Raw genomic sequence first — 25,470 nt, forward strand, 5'->3', positions numbered from 1 at the left:
TATAATTTGATTGAATCATCTTTATTTAAAAGTTATATTTCTGTTTACATGTAGAGATATAAAGTTTCACTTAAAGATAGAGTAGTTTTCCTTAGAATATATCCTCTAAATGTTAGCTTAGAATGAATTTAACCAACAAAACTCGTTACGAGTACTACTAATAAGTAAACCATTCAGAAATGAAAGCAGAGTGAAAATATAAAAGGGTAATCACAATAATTAGTTTTGATTGAAAATCTATATATTCTTCATTTGAAACTAATTCAAAAAATATTCATAAAATAATAACAATTAAATAAAATAAACTTAAGACGGCGTAAAGTTGTTTTTGAAAATTTGTTTTAAGGTCGCTCGGCGAACATTTTCAAGTTATCTACATAGGTCTAGATTATAGATTTCAGGTATTACTGAGTCAACGAGAAGAGGTAAGAGAAAACCTTGTTTGGGTTTTGAAAAAATGCGCCACACGCCCATTAATTAACATGTTAACAGCCCTAAGTCTCTGAGTGAGTTTACTACATTTTTATGTACTCAGTTGGTTATACATAGTAACAGATTTAGAAGTTTCTCGTCCCGCAGGACGTTATTTGAGCAAATTTTAGATTTTTGTTTTGGAATTCGAATCTAATACAGAATGATTTTTGGGATGTACTTAAATGTTAGCAATATAGCTAAGTTCCTTCAAGTGATCCATTGAGAATGAGTTGCGAATTGTATATATATGGCGTGTAAAGCCAATACTTTCGTGTTCACATCTATATGGGTGCATAGGGAATGTTTACCAAAATTGAGTGGTGCCCCACGTTGGTATTAATATATAAATCCTAAAGAGAGCCTCACTGGAACGGCAGCAGATGATGAGCCGTTGGATTGAGGAGGCCCAGTCGCTGCTTCTGCTTTCGCTGCTCCGTCATGTGATCTTTGAGTTCGTGTAGCTGCGTGGAGAGGTTTTTGATGAGCAGCTGCGTCTCCAGGAGCTGGGCCTGCATGCTGCGCAGTTCTATTTGCTCGCCATCCGCATCCACCGCTGCCAGGGACATAGCCCGCAGGCGAGGGAACCAGTCCAGGATTCCGGCTTTCACCATAGCGTAAACATAACTCTCGGGGCCGGTGAACTCGGTTGGGTCCTTGACCTTGACCAGGACTATGAAGTACAGATAGTGCCACATGTTGTGTTCGCTCTTGATGTGCTCCTCGAAGCTAACCGTCTTGTTGTCGAATGCCGACCGATTCAGGGAGCAAATGAAACAAGTAGTCTTCAGGATGGCTTCCTTTTGCTGCTTCTCCGATCTCAGATCGGCGAAAGTGTCAATGATGACACCAAAGATCAGGTTCAGTACAATAATGATGACGATGAAAAAGAAGAGCAGGTCGTAAATGACTCGAGCCACAAATAAGCCCTCCTGAAAAATTGAAGAGTTGGCTGTTAAAGATGTTTGAGGAGAAATATTTATACTATTACCTTGCTGGATGGCGCCCGGAGAATATCGCCAATGCCCCCACCATTTCGCAATCCCTGATTTAGGGTGGTTACAATGCACATGACTAGGGAGTCGCAGGAGCGTTCCTTTACATCGCCGCCACCACTGGGAGGTGCCACTTGATTGGCTGCCGGACAATTGCCGAGTTCATCTGGAGCACTGCACGATTCTCCCGAAGGTGGTACCGACAGGGTCACGGGCAAGGCTGCGGGCGAGCCATTATCTTGGTCTTCAAAGTCAACGCTGACCAGAAAATCGTCCTTGAAAAACATGTACCCGATTATGGAGAACAGATAGACCAGGATCAGAGCCAAGACAGCGGTCAAAACAATGGAGCGTCCATTTCGGGTCACCGATCGGATGACATTGACTAGCGTTTCCTCCCGATAGACCACATCGAAGAGCTAGAAATTAAAAGAAATGTTTTTAATAAGAAATACGATAATCTAGTTATTAATTATGAATACCCACCAATAGAGAATAGAAAAATGGATGAAAGATTAGGCCACAAAAACAAAATGCTATATAAATGCAATGGTATAGTAACTGGAAGTCGGTGATGATCTTAATTAGTTGCTTTTCCAGAGTCCCCTTGTTTCCCATTATGCTGACTATGTGAACGCTCTTAAGAGTAACCTGGAACAGAGTATACGTATTATTATAAATCTTTTGAAAAGGCTTAAAGGATAACTACCGTAACTACTCCTAAAAGACAGAGCGTTGACTCCGGTCCCAGCAAAAATATGAACCGCAAGATTGCGGAACCAATAAGCGTTCGTATCCCCGACTCTCGTGGCAAAGTTATTACGATGACCAATGAGAATATCATTATAATCCAAAATAGCAGAGAAATATGTGAACTAAGTTCTGAAAAGGGATCGTAGTTTTGAAATGTAAGCATATTATTTAACAAAATTGTTCTCATTACTGACCTGGAACAGTATTATCGAAAGGATAAAAGAAAGCCACAATCATATTAATAACAACCACACAGTTAAAGAGAATGTTGCTCCACAAGGACATATAACTGCTTATCCAAAATAGTAAGGGTTGACCTGGGATATAAAATTAAAGGATCAGTAAAAATTTAATGATATAAAGTTAATGCATACTTCTTAGTTTCTTTTGCCATTTCATCTCGTTGAACATTTCCTCAGCCTTGTCGAAGAAGTCTGCCACTTTCGAGCCCTGGTCATCCCGTTCGGCGGTGTTGAGGATTTTGATTTTAGTGTCCGTCGTCAAGTATTCGCAAATCTCCGGAATGGGAAAGACAATCTGCTCCAGGGTGCGATCGTTGCGAACAATCTAGAAAACCAAAAGGCAATAATTTATGATTTAAAACCAGAACAAGGCGAAAAACATACCTCAATCTGTGCCGTGTGAGTGGCGTAGTACATCAGTGCCTGACTGGTCTTGGCATCAAAGCTGGCTGACTGGGCATCCTCGGAGGCCTTTAGCAATCCGGCCAGCTCCTTGTTGTGCTGCGCCAGCTGATGGCACAGAATGTAGATGTTGTGACCCACCTCCCGCGGGCTCACAGTGGCATCATCATCGTCTGATCCGGCATCCGGCTCATCACCGTCGTCCTGCTCGTCGATGAGCTCCTCCTGGTGGTATGCCTTGCAGGCCACTTCCACCAGCTGCTTGGGATTCATGTTGTACAAAATACGCTCCGCATTCTCGCTGTCGCCCCGACTCTCCATAATGGCCAACAGCAATTTGGAGGCATTGTTCTTCAGCTCCAGCACCAGATCCATGCGGTTCTCACCCAAGGGATTGATGTTGTTCAATATCAGAGCTGTGATGATGTCCAGGCCATTCGACTCATGGGTAGCTATGCAGTTCTGATTTTCGTGACAGGGACCCTGGCAGTATTCCGTCAGAGTTTCCAATGTCTGGTTAATCAGCGCCACGTTGTGTTCGTTGATATACAAGCCGAGGAGTCCCAGTCCGCCGGTGGTGGAACCGCAGATGCAGTCCAGAAACATGAGTGTCTCCGACACCAAGTTGTTGTTTGTCTTGTTGTTCTGGTTTCGCAACAGATTCTGCATATCCGGATTATGGTTCTCGCAGAGAAGCTGCAGGAATCGGAGGATAGGTTGCATCACCAACACCTTGTTGGATAGCTGGTTCCTTTGCTCCTTGCTGTCCTTGTGCTTTTCTAGTTTCTCTGCGAGGATGTCTTCCAGCGGATTCACGCTAATTGCAGAACTGTCCTCGCCGGAGTGGATATTGCGAGCATTGCCATATGCCCTTGCCGTTGCCAGTCCAGCGTTGTGCAGCTCCCGCTTCAGCTCCTCCGTAATGACCACTCCGTTGCTCTTTAGCCCATGCTTGCGCGAGATCTTGTCCAGCTCCAGATTGGCGTCCTGCTTGTGCTCGTGGGCCTTGGCCGCAATATCGGTGGTGTTCACCGTCACCGTGGACTTGATCTCCTGCTGGGCGTCTTTCATTTTCTCGAAGAACACCTTGAAGAAGGCCTGGTTGAGGTCATCGCTGAGGAATTTCTGGAACATGCCCTTCTGGATGATCGGATTGCCGCCCTCCAGCAAAGCTATGCCCAGTTCCACGGCCTCGACGAAGATGTTTGGTGAGTGTACGGATTTTATGACCAGTTCCACGACCAGATCGGAGGCCCCCTCCCTGTCGAGATGATTCTGCATCTCGTGGAGTGTTTTTCCAGCCCTCTGAAGATATTTGGCCCCCGGGCCATGTGTCACCAAGTGATGCTGCTTAGCAGGATCTACCAAAGGAGCCACAGTTCGTTGAGGTTGCTCGTCCTCCGGTAGCCTGGGTGTATTTTTGCTTTGGAAGTAGCGCAGGAGAAGTGTCTGACGCAGTGCATCACCTTTCTCTCCATAGTTCACATCAATGGCCATCATCTCCCGGAGTGTTCGGAGAACCTTAACGCACATGCGCTCCTCTTTCTCCTCCAGCAGCTTCTCTGTGTGCTTTATTAGTTTTCGGATGAAGCCACCACTCTCGCATCGTTTCCTAGCTTCTGTTCCGGCTGGGAAAAGCAGCTCTGATCGGTAAAGGATGTCTACAAGCAGCGACAGTTCCGCTTCCACCACTGGTTTGAGCTGATCCTCTAGCAACGAGACGATATCCTGCAGTCCTTCTATGATGGACCGATCCCAACGCATCAGGTTGGCTGCCTGATGGGCCTCGTACTTGGGCTGCTTAGAGGCCAGCAGCCACTTGGTCGTCTGCCGCGTCAGCATGGCTGTCTTGCTGGACATGGTGGCCACCTGCTGCTCCAGCTCCGGCGGCAAAGCAATGCTCCGCATCTTGGCCGACTCTGTAAGTGTCCGGATGCAGTTTTCCACGTTAAAGCGATCCGCCAAGGAAAGCCACCTGCACTGGGTCAGACGGTGAGCGGCTTGTAGGAGTTGGACAAAGATAAGCTGTCGGGATTGCACGATGGCACTCTGGTCCGAAAAGGGACTGGCAAAGAAGCTGCTCAGGAGATTGGTAACTCCGTTAAGAACGTACGATTGCAGCGTTTTGTTGCTTGCAGCGGCTACATTCGTGATAAGTTGCTGGATGTCCACCAAGAAGCTTTTCTCGAAGAGATTCCACATGTGGCCCGAGGCATAGATCTCCTTCATTTCCACCTCTGTGTCGATGTAGCAATGGTTGAGGAAATCCACATAGGCCTCCTTCACCTCCGGCATGCACAGCGGGTGACAGATGATGGTCACTATGTCGTCCAACGATAGAAGATTGTTGCATTTGATCTCCGTGTATACGTTCTTGCCCATGGTGCAGCAGGCCAGGAGCTTCACCAGTTCCACGTGGTACTTCAAGGGGCTGTCGTCGCTGAGCTTCTCCAGGCGGAGGAGCTGCTGCTGCTGCATCATCTGGACGAAGTGATTGAAGGAGCTCTTGTCGTTGTAAAAGACCAGCACATCCTCGCCGGCGTTGATCAGTTCCTGCATCACCATGTCCTGACATCGGCGGATAAACTGATTCTCTGCCCTCACAATCGTCTGGAGGAACTGCAGGTACGCCACATGCCGGCCATGGATCTCGATGCAGTGGACAAAGTGCTGGACCACCTTATCGGTGACCTCGTTGCAGAGCGCTAGGTTATCCTTGAATATGGCGCAGACGGTCTTGGCCTCCAGGATCTATCAAGGATTGGAAATTAATCAATTTTAATATTTTGAAACCGTTGAATAACTAAGGTATTTCTTTTTAATTTCTACAAAATATTTAGCGTTGATAGTAGAAGTACAAGAATAGCCTATGGCAATATAAATTATAAGTTTTTTAATTTCTACCAAAGCTTCTTAAATTTATAGTTTAAATTTAGCATCTAAAGTTTTATGAAAAAGACATTTTAAATGTAACCTTCTTCCATGTTATTTTCAAAGCAGTTCTCTTTGCTCCCTGCACAAAATTGAAAAATGTTGACTATAGTTTCTTGTAACTTTAAAAAAAACACTGTTTATTATATATTGCACTCATAAATGATAAAAAATAAACAACTTATTATTAAATATTGAGCTACTTACGCCTGGGTTCAGGAACAAATCTAGATGATTGTGCAAGAGGACCTGGTTCTGCTGATTGCCGAGGCAAAAGTTTTGCAAGAACTCATGGGCCAGACACATGAGCTCCTTCATCAGCTCATCGTCCTTCTCGTCGTAGGGATTCTGGAGGAGATCGAGCACAACGGTGTGGACACCAACGTTGCGCAGCAACCGCTGTTCGTGCTTTCGCGGCTTCACCACTGAACCCGGACCAGTGATGGTGGTGACACAGAACTTGTTCATCCGGATGAGTATCTCCTTAACCTTTCGGTACTCGTTTCGCTGCTCCTGGGACAGAGCGGCATTGTAATCCACGTTGACGGCATCCCCGCCAGCATCTGGTCCGCCCAGTTCGTCCGTGGCCTTGGCCTTATAGACCCACAGCTCGGACTTTTCCACGCTCTGCCGGAGGATATCCAGGTCGGACTTTATTTGCTTGTACGACTCCACATCGCTGTCCGAGACAAGAAGTTGAACCTAAAAACCGATACCAAGAGCGGAACCGCATTAGCACTCGACTGACAGGTTAACCCCAAAGTGTCTCAAAGTCATGGGTACGTACAAAATCAAAAGATCGGTCGGTACAGTATGCGGTGTACGTCCACTTTGTTAATTGTGTTTTTTTAATCTAGTTCGTGAGTTCAATTGCGTGATTATATTATACGATATAATTAGTACATATGGTGTCGGATTAGTAGGGTCGAGTCTCGATTTATAGATTGTGATTGAGAGTTAGCGCATGCAAACACAAAAGAGAAAATGAGCATTAGATCAATTAGTGAGTTAGTAGCAAACAAAGCAATTAATTTGTGAATTTCTACGGCCTGCCGAAGTATCATTACCAAGTATGTTGTGGGAATAAACAAACCAATGGAATTTCGAAGATTACATCATTTTGTCTTGTGAATTACTCTGGAATTATTCTTTTGTAAACAATTTAAAAATCTATTACGTGTTTATGGTCGAGCCTAAATAATTTATTTCTGAGTATAAAACTCATATCTTTGCCAATTCTTATTTGATTCTTGAACGTTATACCTTAAACGTTTTATTAATCCATTCTCCGTCGATCTGCATCAAATCCTTGGGACAAAATATTTTTTAGATTTTTTGTTAAATTTTCTGGGGGGTCCCCTTAAAGATTGTAAAAATGTATGGAAATGGCAACATGAGCCCCAGGGATTGTTATATCTCTGTCAATACCCATCAGATTCTTAAACGGAATACCTTAATAGATTTTTAGATCAATTCTCCATCGATCTGCATCAAATACTTGGGACAAAATATTTTTTAGATTTTTTGTTAAATTTTCTGGGGGGTTAAAGATTATGAAAATGTATTGAAATTGCAATATGAGCCCCAGGGATTGCTATATCTCTGCCAATACCCAGATCAGATTCGTAAATGGAAAACCTTAAATGATTTTGGTTCATTCTGAATCAAAAAAGCACGCCTTGGAAGAAACAGTTTTTTTTATGTATGACTCCTATTAATGTCTATATATTTCCAATTTTCATGAAAAGGCAGCACTACGTTGTTATTTAGCTCATGCAATTCTAAGTGGTTATTCTATTAAGTATACAAAGCAATTTTTTAAGTTCTTAAATAATAATTTACTACAAGTTAAATGTTATACTAGTTAAGGATTTAGATTCAAAGCACCAACAACTTCCTAAAAGCATTTCAAGGTTAGCAACAGTTTTTAGTAACAAATTTTGTTAAAAATATAAAAGATTATTTGCAAAACGTACCTGTCTAAAGGCCTGGAGAACTTCCTGCCGCTGACTAAAGTGCCGGAAGAGCAGATGCAGAGCTCCGGAGACCAGTGGAGCGTAGTCGTGCATGATCAAATGGAGGAGGACTCGCAGAAAGGTGCGTCCGCCCTGGCCATCCAGGTCCAGGTTAGCTGCATCGCTGCGCTCGCAGTCGAAGATGCCCTCCGCCTGCACCCCGATCGACTCCAGGTCAATGTTCTTCTGGCGTGCGGCGGTGGCCGCGGCTGCTGCTGCGGCAGCTGCCATGGACTCGGCGCTGACCAAGGGATCGCTCTCGGTGCCGCTTCCAGGAGTCGGCGGTTGTGGCGTCTGCTGCTGAGGTGTTTGCTGCTGGGCTTGCTGCAGACTTGTCTCAATGTTGGCCGCCGTGGCAGCCACTTCTGACTCATCGAATTCCCTCTTGAATATGGAGAGCAGACAACTGATCCTGTAGTCCAAGCGCACATCCAAAATGAACTGGAGTATCTCAATTATTTTCAGCTTAGTGTCCATCACCAATGGATATTCCTTCATTAGTTGGGAAACGGACTTGCGCTGCTGCAGGGCTATGCTGGGAGCAGCAATAGCTTGACCCACGGAGCCCAGGGCCAAGGATGTCATCACCGTGTTCATGTCTCCAATGGAGCGCAGGACTCCTCCTTCAGCTGAATGAGAAAAGAATGAAAATTAAATATTAATTTTTTGAGTCTAAGTCAGAGAGGTATAAATAAAAATGTATACAAAATAATGCATAATTCATTATGATTGAGAAATCCTATAAACTCGTAGCTTACCCTCCGTGCTTGTGTCCTCATCGACAGCTTGTCAAGTAAAGGCAATAAACTTAACGAATAATTTTCTTATTTATATTACTTATTACTTACAATCAATATCCGTGCTGGCAAAGGCTCCCGAGGAAGTATCAGACACGCAGTCCAGAATGGAAAGCAAAGTTTTGGTTAGCCTCAATAAGTCACTGAAGCTGTAGAAACCAAAGTATATCAAGTCTCGGGCCAGCTTAACCACCTAAAATTAAAAATTATTTAGAAGGATTATAAAAAATATAATAATTTTTACGCAGAATTACCTCAAAGGTGAGTTTATTCTGCTCCTGATCTGTGAAGAGCCAAACTTTGGTTGCAACATTACACAAATAATTTTCCACAAAGGCGATAGTTGTGTTGAACTTGGCTCGACAGGCCTGTTTATTTTGATCAGGTTGTTGGTTTTTGCCATCATAGCTAAAATAAAAATGTAATTCATTAACAAAATAGTATATCTAATATATAGACTTTGTACTTACTCCATAATGGACATTTTAGAAGGTATTTCACTCCAGAGACGAGCATATTTCACCGGAGTGACTGGCTCTTGAGGATCGCGATCCACATGAAGGTGCAACATCAGCCGACAGAAGGAGGCTCGCAGCTCATAGGGCATTGTTTCATCTGACATGCATCTGTAAAAAAATTTAGAAAATATGTATATGATGGGGTTGTTCCTTCTGGTGGAACTCACTTTAAAATCAAATCAATGTCCAGCCTTGGCGATAGCTCATTGAGGGCCAAGTATTGACGATTGAGACACATATTCGAAAAAAGATTCAACTGGTGCCGGTAATAGTTAAGTATGGCTGCCTCCTGTTCATTGCCATCCGCCACACAGTTGGCCAAGTCTGCCATGGAACGCGATGTCTACAGGAGATACATTAAAGAATAATAATTACCATATTTAGTTAATCCAAAAGCCGAGAAAGTAATCTACCCACCGGTTGCCCTGTCCACTTCAAATGAATTTCGTATCTATCCACCGTTGAGGAACTGTCATCCTCGTTCAGGCTAGCACTATCCCAAGTGGTTGTCGTGGATGTGGACTGGACATCCGAGCGATCCTCATCATCGCCAGCCACCTCGGCGAGAGTGGAGAGACAGACATCCTCGGAAGTTCCCTTGTAGCAGCGAGCAGAGGTCGATCCACTGCGAAGGGCCTTCACCTGGGTCTCGATAAGAATGTCCTTGTTCTTGTCGCTAAGCACACTCTTGCAGATCAGCTCTTGGGTGACGGCGATGGCCTTTCGGTTGGAGACGCACAGGTCGGAGAGGTAGTCCAGGAACCGAGAGTCCCAATTGTGCATGTTTTTGCGAACCAAACCCACGAAGGTCTCGATTTCCGCGGCTGTGATGTGCTTCTCGAGCAGCTTTCGGTTGTTGTGCAGCAGTGCTGTGATCGTGTCCTCCGCCAGGATATCGTATCCGATCTGCTTCTGCATCAGACCAAAATGTTTGGCAATATACTCCTGATTTTTACGGTAGTCCTGCTGCGATAGTCGCAGGATGCGGTAGCATAATCGGAAGATATTCTTGTAGGGGGCATTCTTGGGATCGCTCAGCTCATCCAATCGCAGGAAGGGTCCGTCTCCAGCCGTGTGCTCTTGAAAGGGTCCTTGCAGGATTTTGAAAAGCTGCTTTAGGATATACTGCTCGCGTAGAAGTTTTTGTCGATCGCGTATCGGGTTTTTTATGGTAAACTCCAAAGCCTTTGTTTTATTTTGTTCATTTTCCATTCCGGCTATGAAGTAGACAATGTCCTGAAGCAACGAGATCAGTGCCCGTCGCTCGTTAATCGAGATGCTTCCATTGTCCAGCTTGCTGGTTACTGTGGCCAGGACCTTGCAAGCATCGTTGGCAAAATCCAAATCACGGACTTCCACCGGAGAAACGGGGATTAGGGCAAAAGCCTCCTTGTCTTCCTTGATGGGCGAACAGCAGACCATCGACATCACCGGCTTGTCGTCGTCTGCGTCGATGGGAATCGAGGTGGCATGTACCCAGGTATTGGAGCAGATGTGCTGAAGCCTTACATAACTGGACTGCGGTACGAGGCTGTCCGGCCGGGCCATTGTGGTGGCGTCCAGCACAAAAACGGAGGCAATGTCCGCCGAGTAGGGTACAGAAACCAAGCGATACTGCTTGGCTTTTGGTTTGTCTGCCGGTGGAAACAAAATTAAAACTTAATTAGCGTAAACGGGATATAATTACAGAAACCTACCATTTACTGTTGAGTTCATGGTAGAGCAACTGAGGCCCGAGTCCTTGCTGCAATCCGCTAGAAGTGGTTCGTGTGACGCATTTGCGATATCCGCCTCGGCTTCGGCAGCCAAATAGTGTCCTGTCGCCAGGTGCTTAAAGCGGTACAGGGAGTTCCAGTCACCGGCACCACCTCGACACGAATCATGCTGCACCACCTCGATCTCCCACAGCGCCTTGCTACTGGTGGCGGCCGTGGCGCTTGTGCGTCCAGTGGTTCGCAAAAAGACATGGTACTGCTTTTTGTACTCGTCCATAGTAAGGAATTTTTCCTGCTCAGCGTGGAATAGACGCACCACATCACCGCCCTTGAGTATGTGCTCCTGATTCTCCTTGTGCTCCATAAACAGCGAGATCTTCCACGAGGTGGACGAGTTGAGGACATTGACCTCCTTGCAGCCTGGATTGTCGGGCAGCTCGTAGTTGGCCGCCACATGCAGGTTCTGCTGGTCGGCGTTCACCGGACTGAGGATTACCTTGTCGCCCACCACCACGTAGTCGCCGATGGAACGTAACTTGTAGAAGGGCTTGATGTAGAACCAAGAGCCCTCGTTACCATTGGCGTCCAGGTAGACCCGCATCGCGTTCTTCTCCAGAAGAGACGGCAGGCGCTTGTTGACTGTCAGATATTTGTTGGACTTCAAGTGGAGGAGCTGGACTACTGCCCGTCCGTATTGGATGGAGGTTCCCAGTAGCTTCTTGTTCTCCGTCTCGTTCTGCTTCTTTTCAATCTCAGCTGCATGCTGGAAAAATTATATGGAATTATATTTAAATGTTTGAGATTTCTTGCTCTGAACTACTCACATGCAATCGCTTTAGGAGATTGGCGTCCGTGTTGGAACTGGCCGATTGCTTAGCTGCTTTCCAAAATTGCTTTTGGGCGGAGTATCGATTCATGGGACATATCTTGATGAGGCAGTCTAATCAACAGAATAGTTATTACTTAAAAAGGACCAGTTTTAATCCAATCTTACCCCTGAACTTCTTGGGAGGGCAACTCAAGTCCCCGGCCTCTGGGCAGACGACAGTACGATCATCAACGAGGCTGGCGGAAGAAAAAACAAAGTTAAAATCATATTCAGCTACAGGTGCCACCAGCAGATCCTTCGGCGCTCGTTATAATCTTGTTCAGCCAGAACAATGGCACTTACCCGAGAGTACTCAAGAAGCCACAAACACTGCCCTCCGCATACAGGGAGACAATGTCCCCCAAGTGCAGGAAGCTGGCCGAGCCAATTATATTGTCGCCCATGTTTGCTGCCTTCTGTGGGTTAGGACTTGGATAGAGGGTGGTGGTGGTGGTCCACCGGGGTGGCCCAGCTCCTCACGTGGCTGCTCCTGTTGGTGTCGCTCGCTGTTTTCCCCGGCTGGGAGCTTTTGTTTCCTTTGGCGCAGTCGGTTACGCGAGTTAATTGCAATGATTTGTCGTCCTCGTTATGTCCTGTGGGGTTAAGCAAAGAGAACAAACGCAACATGAGTTTGCTTACATCTCACCAGGGCCCATTAGGAATGCCGTTTAGTAAAGGTCTTAAATTATTGTAGGCTTTGTTCATTGTTTTTAATCTGCCGGAATGCTATTAAACAAAGTACTATTTTGTTTTAAAAGATAATAGTACCTTTATCTTATAAATCAATAGTACTTGGCTTGCTCTGCGTTCTTCCATTGGTTGAAAATGATTTTCTGAGTAATAAAAAATAATTTTCTCACAGCCCGCTGGGGCACCCCGAATTCGGTTTTCGGGTTATCGGAATATAAAATATTTATGGATAATTTGTCCAACAACCCCACATGGTTCGCCATCGCGGGGGACTCCATTGTTCCCAATACTTTCCACCCTCACTTTGGGACACTGTGACGTATAATTAATATTCAACCCCAGAGAGATAGTCAGTCGTACGATTAATACTACCAATAAACATTTTTTCTCGGTGTCTGCTCCTCCGCCCGTGTAAAAAACTACCATTGTCGCTTTTAACGATTTTTATAGTTGGCACTCTATGCTTTTTATGATTTCTTTCTACAGATAATGGCTGCATTACAACCGACGAGGGAAAATAGAAAATATGTATGTAGACAAATATTCTAAGTTAGATCAGGAAGGAGTGAGGCAACTACTTTCATTGTTGGCTGCCACTCACGACAGTCAGCTTGAAAAGTTTAAAGAGGACTTTTTGCTTAAAGAATCAGTCGAAAGTCCTTCAATGTTTTTGGTCCAGATTTCTGTTTCTAGAGTCTAGAAAACCTCAAGATGGTAAACATATAAATTAAATCATTAAAGAAAATATATTATTTTTTCCGTATAGCTATTAAAATGTTTGCAGAAGTTTTGTTTATTTATGTATTTCATTAGCCTTGCCAAAGCCCATATTTTTGGGATGATCCATATGAGTGAGTTATTTATTCGCCCATCCAAAGTATTTGTTTCTGGCGATTAGTTGGAGCTTAAGTGAGAACATCACCGGCATACTAATGGGCTGTTGGCTCCCAAACAAAGACGGCAGCTTATGGGAGGATTAATTGTTGCCAACTGTGGCTTTTGGGGAAGAATTCGTAAGATTGATGTACGAGTATGGTCTGGGTTAATCAGCTTGATTGACAATTACAATTGCCTAAACGACTTTACCTTGTGTCAGAGCAACTGGCAAAGCCTATTAATACTTACGAACGCCGCCCCAGAACATCGCATCAGTCAAGGAAATGAAAAATTCATCACTTCTCTTTAGACGGAGCCACTTTATGGGCCAGGAATTCAAGCAAATCCGGCGGAGGATGGCAACAGCCGAGAACCGACTGCTCAAATATGTTCATCTTGTAAAAGGGAATGAAGGCAGGAAGCCCTTGACTGAAGGCAGGAAACAAGGAACGGGGCCATGGAATTTAAAAAGCATCCCACCCAGGCCCTGAAAGACAGCTGGGCCATCAAATCAGGCACCCTGAAAAAACAACCTACCAACTTTTCTCCATAAACCAATTGATTTTTGGTGGGTGGAGAATTTTTACGTATTTCGACGGATGGCGATTAGATCTGTGCTTGCCAAAATAGCAATTATCTTCTAATCACAATATACTGGAGGGGCCAATGAGTTTCCCTGGTCGATTGTCCGGAACCCACCTGCTGTTAGGCAATTAGAGCTAAATTTATTCGAAAATAAATTTGGCTAACGGGGGCTTTAATCAAATTACGCGGTCAAATCACAATAATCCAACAGCCAGGGGATGCCTTAAACAAAAATTAACACAATCACACAATCGGGCAGCTGAGCAATGTGGATACACACACATGGCCCGTCTAGTATCTATGAGTGGGAGCTCAGATATTCGCCTATTTTTTTGTTGTTCTCGTTTTATTCTGGCGGAAGCTGGCCTTCCCTGGGTTCTGGTGCTCTTTTTTTTGCCAGGTGTACATTTTCATCTTGTGGAAGACCAAACACTTGCACCAACCTCTTTTTCGTTTAATTTTTGGGCGCTTTGTAAACACAAGAAATATTAACGCTTGCGGTTGGTCGGTCGACTTTTGAAAAAACCAAAACTTGAATGTATAATTCTGGGGATTGCGGCCAGCGCTTTGAAGTAAAATTTTTTTTATTTTCGCTTTTCCGACGCGACGAATAGCGACCCACAATCGACGAGCACTCCAGCGAAAATGTTGGCCAAAGTTCGCCGCATTAGGCCCAAAAGCTAAGGCGCCAAGCTTTTCCACAAGCTTTCCCCATTTTCCCGGCGAGCCAGCTCCGCCTTTGAGCGGAATTCATGGCACTTTCGCTCAAGGCACCCACAGCATTCAACATTCTTTCTATGCACGCCCCCGCCCATCCCGGAAACCTTTCGATTTCAGAATTTTCTATACGCTTTACGCATCAGCGCCGAGAATTAGCTGGGTTAGTAGTGGCAGTTAGTTTAAACTTTTGCTTTGTGCCTCCGCCTGAGTGCCTCCAAACGTGGCTGTGAGCTCGAGCATGTGCAGATTTGATTTCACTTTTTGCCCGGGTCTTTGGCTTAATGCGATTTCCCACGCCGGGTCAAGGTCGGGTGTATGTGACATACGGCCCCCAGTTGCACTCTGCGTGCATGCCCCTCCCTGATAAGCCTTTGTTTGGGCATGAATGGGAGAGTTCTTTAAAAATGCATTTTAGCCAGATTAGTTTGCCATGGTATTCAGAGGATTTTTGTTATGGAAAAGAATTATGAGACTGGTTGAGAATAGTGTGTGGAATTTTAATGCGAAATGCGAAAGGGTGGAGATAAAAATGCAATTTTGATTAATGGCAGGTATTGCCAAGGATGGTGAGGATATTAAGGACACAAATATATTAAAAGCAAGAAACAGCAGTTTAAACTTATTGTTTGGCATTTAAATTTTATTCTACTTCTATAAACCATTAAGAAGATTAACTAATTTAAGATTAAGAGTTAGATTAGCTTTAAAATTAGCTTCAATTGTATTTGCCAATAAACTATAATTTATTAAATACAAGTTATTCTTTAACCTAACTTCTGACCTTACTCTCTGACATAGAGCTCTAATCAATCATTTTAAAGTAAGTAATTTTAGGTCAGCTGACCTGAAAAAAGGTCATTAACTATCGGCCTGTCAAGAACTAAGTACTTAATTAACCAACCGATTAACATCTTAAATACCCATTATTTAAATTCACTAAACTAAAAGGTAAGGTTGGCCTTTTTTCGATGGATAGCAGAAGTGAAAAGCTCTAGAGCTAATTCGAGTGAATCCCATGCGTGAGCAGCGGCGAGCAAAAGCCACAAGTGACCGGCACTTGCAAACGAATGCAAACGTCGCCGTCGGCGCCGGCGGAGCAGCAGCAGCGCAGCTGCCTTCAGCAGAGCGGTGGTCAGCTGACCGTGTTCACGTGCGGCGCCAAACAGCTGTTTGGCGGACGAAAACAAAGAGAGAAAGATAGGGGAGTGGCATGGAGAATGAGTGGAGGTGTGAGGGGGCACGGCCACCGCAAACATTTGTTTACATCCGAGGGCGCAGGCGTGGCTCAGCTTTGGGATAACTTCAAAAAAGCTCCGCCCGAACGCTTAAAGCTCAAAAGCTGCGCCAAAAAAGGAGGAAAACTTCAGAGGATTTTCCAGTAGCAGAGGAACGCGCAAAGCGCCACGTTGTAATCTCCACACCGGAAAAGTGAAAGCGAGCAAAAGTGGGACTCCGAGGCGTCGCCGAGTCTTCGTGTTGAGCGGGCGTCGGAAAGTAGGCAACATTTGCTGCCTGTCCACGGTGCGTATGGGTGATGCGATGTGATGGTGTGGTATGGTGTGGTATGGCCCCAGTGAATTTTGATGGGGCAGGAAAGCTCAGGCTTTTCGAAAGATGTTAGGCCAAAGTGTCGTCGACGACAGACAAAATCAAAATTAAATGAAACAAAAATTACACATTTTGTTTCGAAAGTTCAAAACACCCGAAATTGGCAGACAAAGCGGAGAGGAACAAAAAAGGGATAAAACTTTGCTGTGCTGTCCTGTGCTGAGCTGTACTGTGCCGTTCTGTACGTGTGATAAAAACTGTGCTTGTGTGCGTGCCATCCTGTCAATGTGTGCGTCCGTGTGAGCGATGTGCGCGTGTGTGTGTGCGCAAAAAGAATAGAGAAAGCAAAGCATCCCGTAGGAGTGGCACACAAAGTGTTTGCATAACTTAACTCGCGCCCGCAAAACCATCCGACCGCCCAACGCCCACCACTGCTCCATAGCCTCCATAGCCTCCATATAATAGCCACCCACAGCCAATAACTTGATTAAATGCCCAGAAATTCAAGGGAAGCGAAGTGAGCAAGAAATGGATATGCAGAAATTGGCCTTGCCCTTAGCTAGTGGTGATGTGCAAATGAAAAAATTCGTAACCGAGCCCTAACCGAAAATGACCCCATAATAGTTTGCAGTGTGGCGGCTCGCTCCAACGTATATCTAGATTGAGGCGTGGCCCTGCTAATCCTAATCAATCCCGCGCCATGGACTACGTCCAGACGGCCCAGTGCGTTGTGTATTCTGTGGTTATCGGTGTTGGACTCGTCCTACTGGGCATTGTGGCATACATTGCATATAGCTTTATATGATGGAAGGAGCGAACTTCGGGCACGGTCACCAAGGTCGCTGAATGCCTTTAAGTTCCCTTGAAACTGAGGTTTCTTTGAGCCTTTGAACCATAATATATATTTTTTACAAAATATTACACTGCATTTTTATTGTGTAAAAAATAATCATAATTTTATTAACTATTAGTAAAGCGGAAGAGAAGAAAGTTCCTAAGTTGGGCCAGATATTGATTATTCTCATTAGAACGTATTGTATTACATCTTTCATTGTTAAAATTTCTAAATCAATTCGTCCTTGCCAATATTTATACCCTTGCAGAGGGTATTATAATTTTGGTCAAAAGTGTGCAACGCAGTGAAGGAGACATCTCCGACCCTATAAAGTATATATATTCTTGATCAGGATCACCTCCTGAGTCGATATGAGCATGTCCGTCTGTTCGTCTGTCCGTCTGTCCGTCTGTCCGTTTCTACGCAAACTAGTCTCTCAGTTTTAAAGCTATCGAGTTGAAACTTTGCACACACCCTTCTTTCCTTTGCAGGCAGTATATAAGACGGAACGGCCGGGATCGGTCGACTATATCCTATAGCTGCCATATAACTGATTGATCGGAAATGCCATAACTTTGGTGTTTTTTAAGTTAGAGTTAAGTTTTTTTAGGTTGGAACTTTCCACACATGTTATATTTGACCAAAAAATCTTGTGTGCAAAATTTCATAAGGATCGGCCGACTATATCCTATAGCTGTCATAGAACGATCGAAATTGGCATAACTTTGATGTTTTTTAAGTTAGAAAGATGGGATTTGGTACAGATTACTCTTTTGGCAAAATAAATCGATATGCCAAATTTCATAAGGATCGGCCAACTATATACGATCCGCTACATATCTAATAATATAAGATGCGTGGCGCCACCTAGCGGACTGCGACTGAACTGCAAGGGTATATAAACTTCGGCTCCGCTCGAAGTTAGCTTTCCTTTCTTGTTTAATCTGTTTTTGTGTCCTTTTGGAACACATATTCCTCTTAAATCCCCTGAGCAAATAGGATTCTATAGAGAAATCCCCTCGCTTTGTTCGGAAAACCCAAATAGTTGCTCAAGCCCAACGAATGGGCGGCCATCGGGCACTTTAGCAACAATAGACCGACTGTTGAAGTTCAGCTAACTGAGGCACATCAGTGTGCAATGCCTCAAATCATGCCCAGAATGGATAGAATACCCGTTCTCGCCACCACTTCATCGAATCGTCCTGGGAGGGCTTAAGGAGGGGTCCTGCTGCCATCATTTCGACGGATTGGGATTCAGTGGACCGGAGAAAATACGTACATATGTTTGGCAATTCGTGTGTGAAAAATGCGAACGAAAATTGCCTACGAAAAGATGCTGTAAAGTACACAAAAATATAAAATGTGAATTGCCAACAATGGGCCAGGAAAGTCGCAACACTTTAGAAAATTCGGGTGCTGCTCTACGAAGGCGGTTGGTCGGACATCCTTGACTTGGTTATTGGCTTAGATGGCTTTCTCGGTTAAGCCACACACACAATGCCCGACCGAAAGAGATGTGAAAGGATGGGAAACGGTGTAAGGATCTCAAGAAAAACGGATAAAAGGTTAAAGCAACAGGGCGTGGATGTGAACGACTCGGGCGACAAAGTTCAGTTCAAAAGTTTCGGGGCTTTTTTGATTGAAGCTTTTGTCTGCGGACGACTCCTTCGGGAGTTGTCCACACCATTGGATCGCACATAAAACAATTGCCGTTTATAGTCGGAAAATTAAATTACCGAAATTGGCCAGAGGGACAATTTCCTGGCGAACGTTCATCCATATACTCGCAGGACGCACTGGTCCGATTGATTTTGGCCCAAGGATATCCGCCAGAGAAAGACAATTCAGTTGTTAGTCTGCTCGTCGCACTAATTGAACCCTTCACCTGCAATCCAGCCTTCGTTAAAATCCATATATATGTATATACATCCATATATCGCATGTTGTGGCAAATTAAAGTCAAAAACCACTGCAAAATATTCCAATAAAGCATTCTCCATCGGCATCATCAGCATCAGAATCAAACGCGAGCCGCTGTCGGGCTCAATGTTTTCATTGTTGTCAGCCTGTCAGTTCGAATTACTCTGAAGCCGCCGCCCCCACAAAAGATGGGTGGTGGCCACTAGGTAGTTTTCAACCCACTCCCCTTGCCTCATGCCCTGCTGCACCACCACCCCGCGTGGGGCCCGCGAATCCCACACACGCCGCCAACAACAACGAAAATTAAATAAAATGTTAGCCATGGCACGTCCGCAATGTTAAATAGTTAAACAAAAACGGGCCAAGAAAATAGCGTTGGGTCTGCTGTGAAGATGGAATACTCTTTTTAACTTAAATTGGAGTTTTTTCTTAAAAGTTTTTCATTTTAAGTTATATCAAAAGGTTTAAATAAGTATCATTTTATTAGGGTTATATTTCGAATTAAATATCATCTCGTACAATAACCTTTTGATAGTCTAATGATTAATTCTTAAAACCAATTGGTCTTAATACTACCCACTATACTCTTCTCATTTCAATCGAAGTTCATTAGGGGCCGTTTTAAATGGACATGAAAAAATGTAAGTAGCAATCGAATCGAAAGTGTGAAATTCACATTAACATTTTTCTATAGTAGATGGAATGTCGTTGACATAATATTCATGTGGGTTGTACGAGTAGTTGAGCTGCTGTTAGTTCAGCCCTTTATTACAATTTTTCATGTGTAACAGGAGCAGGATAACAAGAGCCATTCCTAGGGGAACCATGTCCAGAGTATGCTGTTGAGTCAGTCGAGCTGCCTCAGGCTAGGGACGAAGCTGTTGAAGTCAAATCAACTATTTATGGGAATTAATAGGAAATGAGTCCACACAGCAGAGTACTAGGGGAATGAGCAATAAAGGTAAATAGCATTTAGAAGCGATGAAAAACAATTTAATCTAAAGGACTAAGCAAAGCGTTTTATTTGAGCCATTAACAAGGACCCTTTCGAAGGCAAAAGAATTAATTACAGCTTGTGTTTTACGCTCGCTTTTTTGTAATTTGTTTATTTATTAAGGTCTGCCTGCTGTCTGTTCCACGAAAGCTATTGAAAAGCTCAAGAGATCTCGGCGCACCTGAGTGAAAACACACACACACACACACACAGATAGAGGCACAACCGCAAACAGCAAACACAGACGCTGGCAGATGACTTACTGGAGAGCCCTCTTTTGCTCGTTCATTCCGCTTCATTGATAACTCACGACCTCAGGGTCCACTCATACTCATACACTCCCACTCATACTTGTACTAATTGCAAGCAAGTGGGCTTGGGGTACTTGCATACACAATTTGACTATTTATGTTAATTGGTGGCGCCATCCTCGGCGCCATCCTCGGCGCCATCCTTTTATCCGCTTGTGAGAACTCCTCCCAAAGCAGATGGTTTTCGCAGCAAATTATTTGCATGCCAATGAACATGGCAACATTCCAACATTAATTAATTTGCATTTAAGTACTGGTGTATTAGAGCAGGTAAACCGTAATGAAATACCTGCCGTTTTGTAATGCACTACATAGTCTCTCCCACATAATAATTGATTTTCCACAAGCTTTCAGTTGGAAAGTACTTTTTTCACTTGAAATGGCAGTGCATTAAACGAAAGCAAAATATATAATATGTCCCGATTTTTATCTATTTTTATGAGCCAACTGAATTTATCTTGAAATTTAATCACTCCCGATAAGATATTTAAGGTTTCAGCTGTCACAAGAGTTTCTGTATCTACAATTTTTGTCAATATAAAAGGTTTCTTACTGACGTATGACATAATAAATAAAAGAATATTATATATTTAATATTTAAATATTTGGAAAGAATTATAATTAATCTTATCTTATTAATATAAGATATTTACTCCAGAAATTACATGGAATTTCTTTGACCTTCAAGTTAAAGTAATTCTCCAAAAAGCATTAATGTAATGAATGGAATATAATTGATAGTAATTGTATGTTCATATGCCTGTTGAGTCGTATATTACATTATTAGTTGGCTATTAAGAGTTACTTGAGTGCACTCTCATGATTGCAAACAGTGTACGAAAATGCAATTTCGCGCTGAAAGGCAATCTTTATGCCACGCAATTAAATCGAAATCATCGCGTGCAGCAGCTTCCACATGCCCCAGCCTCCGGCTGCAGGCGAGAGACCTCCATTGGAGCTCCCTCCTCTAGCTCCCTCCCTCTCTTTCAGGGTCTCTCGCTCTCGCTTAACTCCTGCCTGTCTCTATCTTGGGGCCTATGGTTGGTGCTTCTCCCTCTATCTCCCAGTACCTGCTCGGCACTCAACAATGTGGCGCTTAATTAAGCACGCGTCTGCCCTGACAGCCGTTCCCCACCCCATTCCCTTCCCCTCGGCGCTCAATCGAGTTAAGTGCAGTGAAAAAAATTACACTGTTAATTATGTTTCTTATATAATCTATATTTAATCAGTTAAAAAATCTGTAAAACATGTTTAAATATCAAGAGACTTAAATATCATTTTAATGCACAAAATATTACATATTTTTTATTAATTGATTTTTTTATCGATGACTTATTATCGTTATATATTAATTTATGATAAACCCAAGAAGCGGAAAAGTGCGATACTTATTATTTCATTTTTGATTTCTTAATTTATCACTGATATTACAATATTCATAGAATCTATTCTTAAATTATATAATTTATTTAAAAAATCATCTGAAAAATATATATTTTATTTACTAAGTTTAAAAGATACTTTTTTCTGCGTGATCTCCAGTGAGATGAAATAGAGAAACAGAAGGTATTCTTTCTGTGGCGGCCCTTGCCTTTGGGGTCTGCTCTGTAATTGAATCAAAGAGCTCTGCTGGCTTTCTGCGCTTTGATTTCTTTTCAATTATTCAGCCAAATAAAACGAACCTGAAAATGGGCGGAGGCGTGACGGCACTAGATAATAGCTATCTGAGTAATTAGCTCAGGCCCAGTTCCGTCGATAAATCGGATACCTGAAGAGCTTATTGCCTTATGACCTACATACTTTAATCGGCGGCAAGCCCTTCGGGAAACCAGAAACCAGAAAAACCAGTCAAATCAACAGGTTGCCCGTTTGCTTATAATAAAAAAGATATACGTACGTTGCGCTACAATGTCTTGCTGAATATCCAAAAAAAAAAAAAATGAAAAAGAGGAACAGAAGCAGTCGCTGAATCATCCGCTGATAGACACGATCGTAAATCGAATTTATATTTATTTTATTCAAATTGAACTTCACAAGCAAACACTCGAAAGAACTTAATATATTTTCACCTTGAGTGCGCGCACTTAGCCGCAAAAAGAAGAAGAATAATAATAAAAAAAGCGAAGAAGACGGCAAAACAACAAAAACCGCACACAATAACAATAACAATGGGAGGGGGCAGCGACGTCAGCGTCGACGCGGACAGAGGCGATGGCGAAGGTAGCAGCGGCAGAGGTACGTACGGTTGTCAATAAGACACAGCCGTAAAAAACACGCGACAAACAATTCCGGTTAAAGTCAGAGAGGCGAAAGCAAAAAAAAAAAAAAATTGTAACCCACCAACAACAATTGCCTCCCCCGCCTCCACTAACTCACACTTTGGGGAAGCGCAGTGGCAGCGCAGCGGCGTCGACGCGGCAGAGCAGCAAAGCAAACAAAACGCACAACGCGATAGCCGATTTTCCAAGCTTTTTCGCACTTTTCCAGACACTTTTTTCGGGCCCACGCCCACCGCTTTCAGGCCAATAAATTGGCCATTATTTCGGCGATAAATTAGCTGCTCGAACCGTATGAAAATGCAATTTTCCAGAGCGCCGCGTCATGCACGAAAACCGAGAGTTGCTTCCGCTCCCCTTCACAGGCGTCTCTTTTCCACCAATGTGCCAGCGCAGCGCGGATAAGGCGGACCGACGTGGAGCAGCGCCAACGAATACACGTCCGACCGAAAGCGCGCAACAAGTGTTACAAGTCGGCCATATGATCGCTAGTGTGGCCACTTGAGACCCAAAGCTTATTCCCCAAAAATGCAACATACCCCTTCTATACAAATACCCATAGAATAAAAATTCTAAGATTCATGTCGTTTGAAAATAATATTTATTCTATTGAACAAACCATTCTTTATTAAATTTATAAATGATCTTTCTGTTGGTGTAGCAGCCGGAAATGGGGACGCCATCTTTTTCAATCGATATGGCAACACTACGAAAGTGATCTAAACCGCGCTATAAAGAAATATTTAAATTTATTGATCAAAACATCGCAAATAATGTTTTTTTTTTAATAATTTGATTAGAAAATATTACTAAATATCATATTATTTATTAAAAAATAAAATTCAACCATGCCAAGTCGAGGTATAAAGGTTTTTATAAAAAATTACTCATACGACATGTGTGCCGTTTGATAGACAAAGTTTTCCTTACGTATTTAATTTTAAAACTTGGAATGCAAAATTAATTTTAAGACATTTCCCAAAAATAATGATAAGAATATGATGATTTAAAAAAAAAGGATCGCCAAGGCCCTTTGATTACATATGGAATAAAAAAATTACGTATTCGACATGTAATCTCGGAAAAAAATAAAACTTAACTTAAAAAATTCATTTCCTTTAGTATTTTAGAATAGCTTTAAAATGGCTCGGATAAAATGTCGGATATAAGTGCAATGAGGCTGAGTGAGAACCCCATTCATTAATCTAAGCGAGAGAAACACTACGTATGAGTGATTTTTTCTCCTCTCCTCTTCTGAGGAGATGCACATTAATGGAGATGCGATCTACAAATCCTTCAAAGTATTCCGCACTAGAATCGGATGACTATTAGCAAAGATATAGCCATCGCTGGGGACGATATTGTCCCTCCTATGCTTTCCTTCGATTTTCGAAGGGGACCCTCCGGAAAATTTTATGAAAAATGTAAAAAATATTTTGTTCCCAGATTTTGATGCAGATTGCTGGGGAATCGATCTAGAAATCGTTTAAGGTATTCCGCTCAAGAATCGGATGAATATTGGCAAAGATATAGCCTTCGCTAGGGCCCATATAGAGGCTCCATGCACTTTTTTTAATTTTCTAAGGGGAATGTGATGAAAAAATTTTAAAAATATTTTGTTCCCAGATTTTGATGCAGATTGATGGGGAATGGATCTAGAAATCGTTTAAGGTATTCCGCTAAAGAATCGGATGAATATTGGCAAAGATATAGCCTTCGCTGGGGGCCATATAGTGGCTCCATGGACTTTTCTTGATTTTCGAAGGGGACCCTCCGGAAAATTTGATGAAAAATGTAAAAAATATTTTGTTCCCAGATTTTGATGCAGATTGATGGGGAATCGATCTACAAATCGTTTAAGGTATTCCGCTCAAGAATCGGATTACTATTGGCAAAGATACAGCCTTCGCTGGGGACCATATAGTGGCTCCATGAACTTTTCTTGATTTTCGAAGGGAACCCTCCGGAAAATTTTCTGAAAAATGAAAAAAATATTTTCGGATGATTACTGGCAAAGTCATCGCTGAGGACAATATTGTCCCTCCCATGCATTTCTTCGATTTTGAAGGGGACCCCTCCGCAAATTTTACAAAAAAATTTAAAAAAAAAATGTATCCTTTTCATGTATTGTTTCGTCAATTTTGGGTATGACCTCTTGATGAATTTGTCCATAATGTTTCCAATCATTTGCATTATAGCCTTTAAAAATGTCTTAAACGACACAAATTTTATAATGTGATCCTCTCTACAGGAAAAACGACAACTATTTAATAAAGATTTGATTATATTACCCCTGAATAATTTTCACCTACATTTCCAGAAAATGCTGCATGTTTGCCGGCGGGACAATTGAATTCATCAGACAAAGCACATCGTTTTCCTCCCCCAAAATCTTTCCAGCGCTGCAATATGGCTGCTGATGGTTTTGTTTATCGCTGGCTTTTGTTCGGAACCACCATTGTTCTGCTCGCTGAAGCCGCCCAAAGGCACACCGCATCCGATAATCCCTCGACGTACAACATTGGCGGCGTATTGAGCAATTCCGACAGCGAGGAGCACTTTAGTACAACAATAAAGGCAAGTGCCCCAAGGCGACAGCTAACTGGATTTCCCTTTTCGATTTATTATCAATTTAATAATTTCCATTTGTGCCTTTGAAATTGCAGCACCTCAACTTTGATCAGCAGTATGTGCCTCGCAAGGTCACCTACTACGATAAGACCATTCGCATGGACAAGAATCCCATCAAGACGGTGTTTAATGTTTGTGACAAGCTCATCGAGAATCGGGTAAGCCGACAGCAAAATGCAATGCATATCCGCCCATGCCCAGCCCCACACTCCGAGTGCAGACGAAGGATATTCTCTGGCTGGCTTCATTTCAATAATTCAGAGGGAAATGATACGGAAATGCCGTGATGACAAACGGTAATGTGCCAGCAGATTCGAATATCCACAAGTTTCCAGCTGGTTAACTAAAAACGTTTCTGCCCGGAATCCTTCCACAAA

General features: G+C 43.1%; 2 protein-coding genes across 8 annotated transcripts in view; one reads left to right on the forward strand and one right to left on the reverse strand.

Moving 5' to 3' along the window:
- On the reverse strand, nt 1-22,968 carry LOC6500042 (inositol 1,4,5-trisphosphate receptor). Of its 7 annotated transcripts, none has more exons than XM_032449800.2 (21): nt 22,563-22,968; nt 12,011-12,300; nt 11,834-11,904; nt 11,664-11,779; nt 10,822-11,602; nt 9,542-10,758; nt 9,292-9,467; nt 9,077-9,232; nt 8,861-9,014; nt 8,658-8,799; nt 8,568-8,594; nt 7,771-8,438; nt 6,582-6,647; nt 6,002-6,496; nt 2,846-5,614; nt 2,594-2,786; nt 2,414-2,536; nt 2,176-2,348; nt 1,953-2,117; nt 1,463-1,885; nt 1-1,403 (listed from the first exon to the last, which is right to left on the reverse strand). In XM_032449800.2, the coding sequence occupies exons 2-21, from the start codon at nt 12,109-12,111 to the stop codon at nt 837-839; spliced, it is 8,583 nt and encodes a 2,860-aa protein (XP_032305691.1). In that variant the 5' UTR covers nt 12,112-12,300; nt 22,563-22,968; the 3' UTR covers nt 1-836. The 7 variants fall into 7 exon arrangements, with proteins under 7 accessions (XP_032305691.1, XP_032305692.1, XP_032305693.1 ...); XM_032449801.2 differs by having other exon boundaries at nt 22,527-22,968; XM_032449802.2 differs by lacking the exon at nt 22,563-22,968 and adding an exon at nt 22,084-22,233.
- Nucleotides 15,939-25,470, forward strand: part of LOC6500487 (glutamate [NMDA] receptor subunit 1) — a 16,339-nt gene continuing 6,807 nt past the window's right edge. The window contains 3 exon segments of the mRNA XM_014911096.3: nt 15,939-16,099; nt 24,783-25,039; nt 25,129-25,251. Of these exon segments, the coding sequence (XP_014766582.2) occupies nt 24,872-25,039; nt 25,129-25,251 (291 nt within the window). The 5' untranslated portion in view covers nt 15,939-16,099; nt 24,783-24,871.

This window comes from Drosophila ananassae, chromosome 2L (assembly GCF_017639315.1).
Source record: "Drosophila ananassae strain 14024-0371.13 chromosome 2L, ASM1763931v2, whole genome shotgun sequence".
Lineage (NCBI taxonomy): Eukaryota > Metazoa > Arthropoda > Insecta > Diptera > Drosophilidae > Drosophila > Drosophila ananassae.

Coding starts and splice junctions, on each gene's coding strand:
- LOC6500042 (XM_032449800.2), bottom strand. CDS start 12,111: ATGGGCGACAATATAATTGGCTCGGCCAGCTTCCTGCACTTGGGGGAC. Junction 9,015..9,076: donor TCTAAAATGTCCATTATGGA/GTAAGTACAAAG, acceptor TTTTTATTTTAG/CTATGATGGCAAAAACCAAC. Junction 2,118..2,175: donor GTCTTTTAGGAGTAGTTACG/GTAGTTATCCTT, acceptor ACTCTGTTCCAG/GTTACTCTTAAGAGCGTTCA.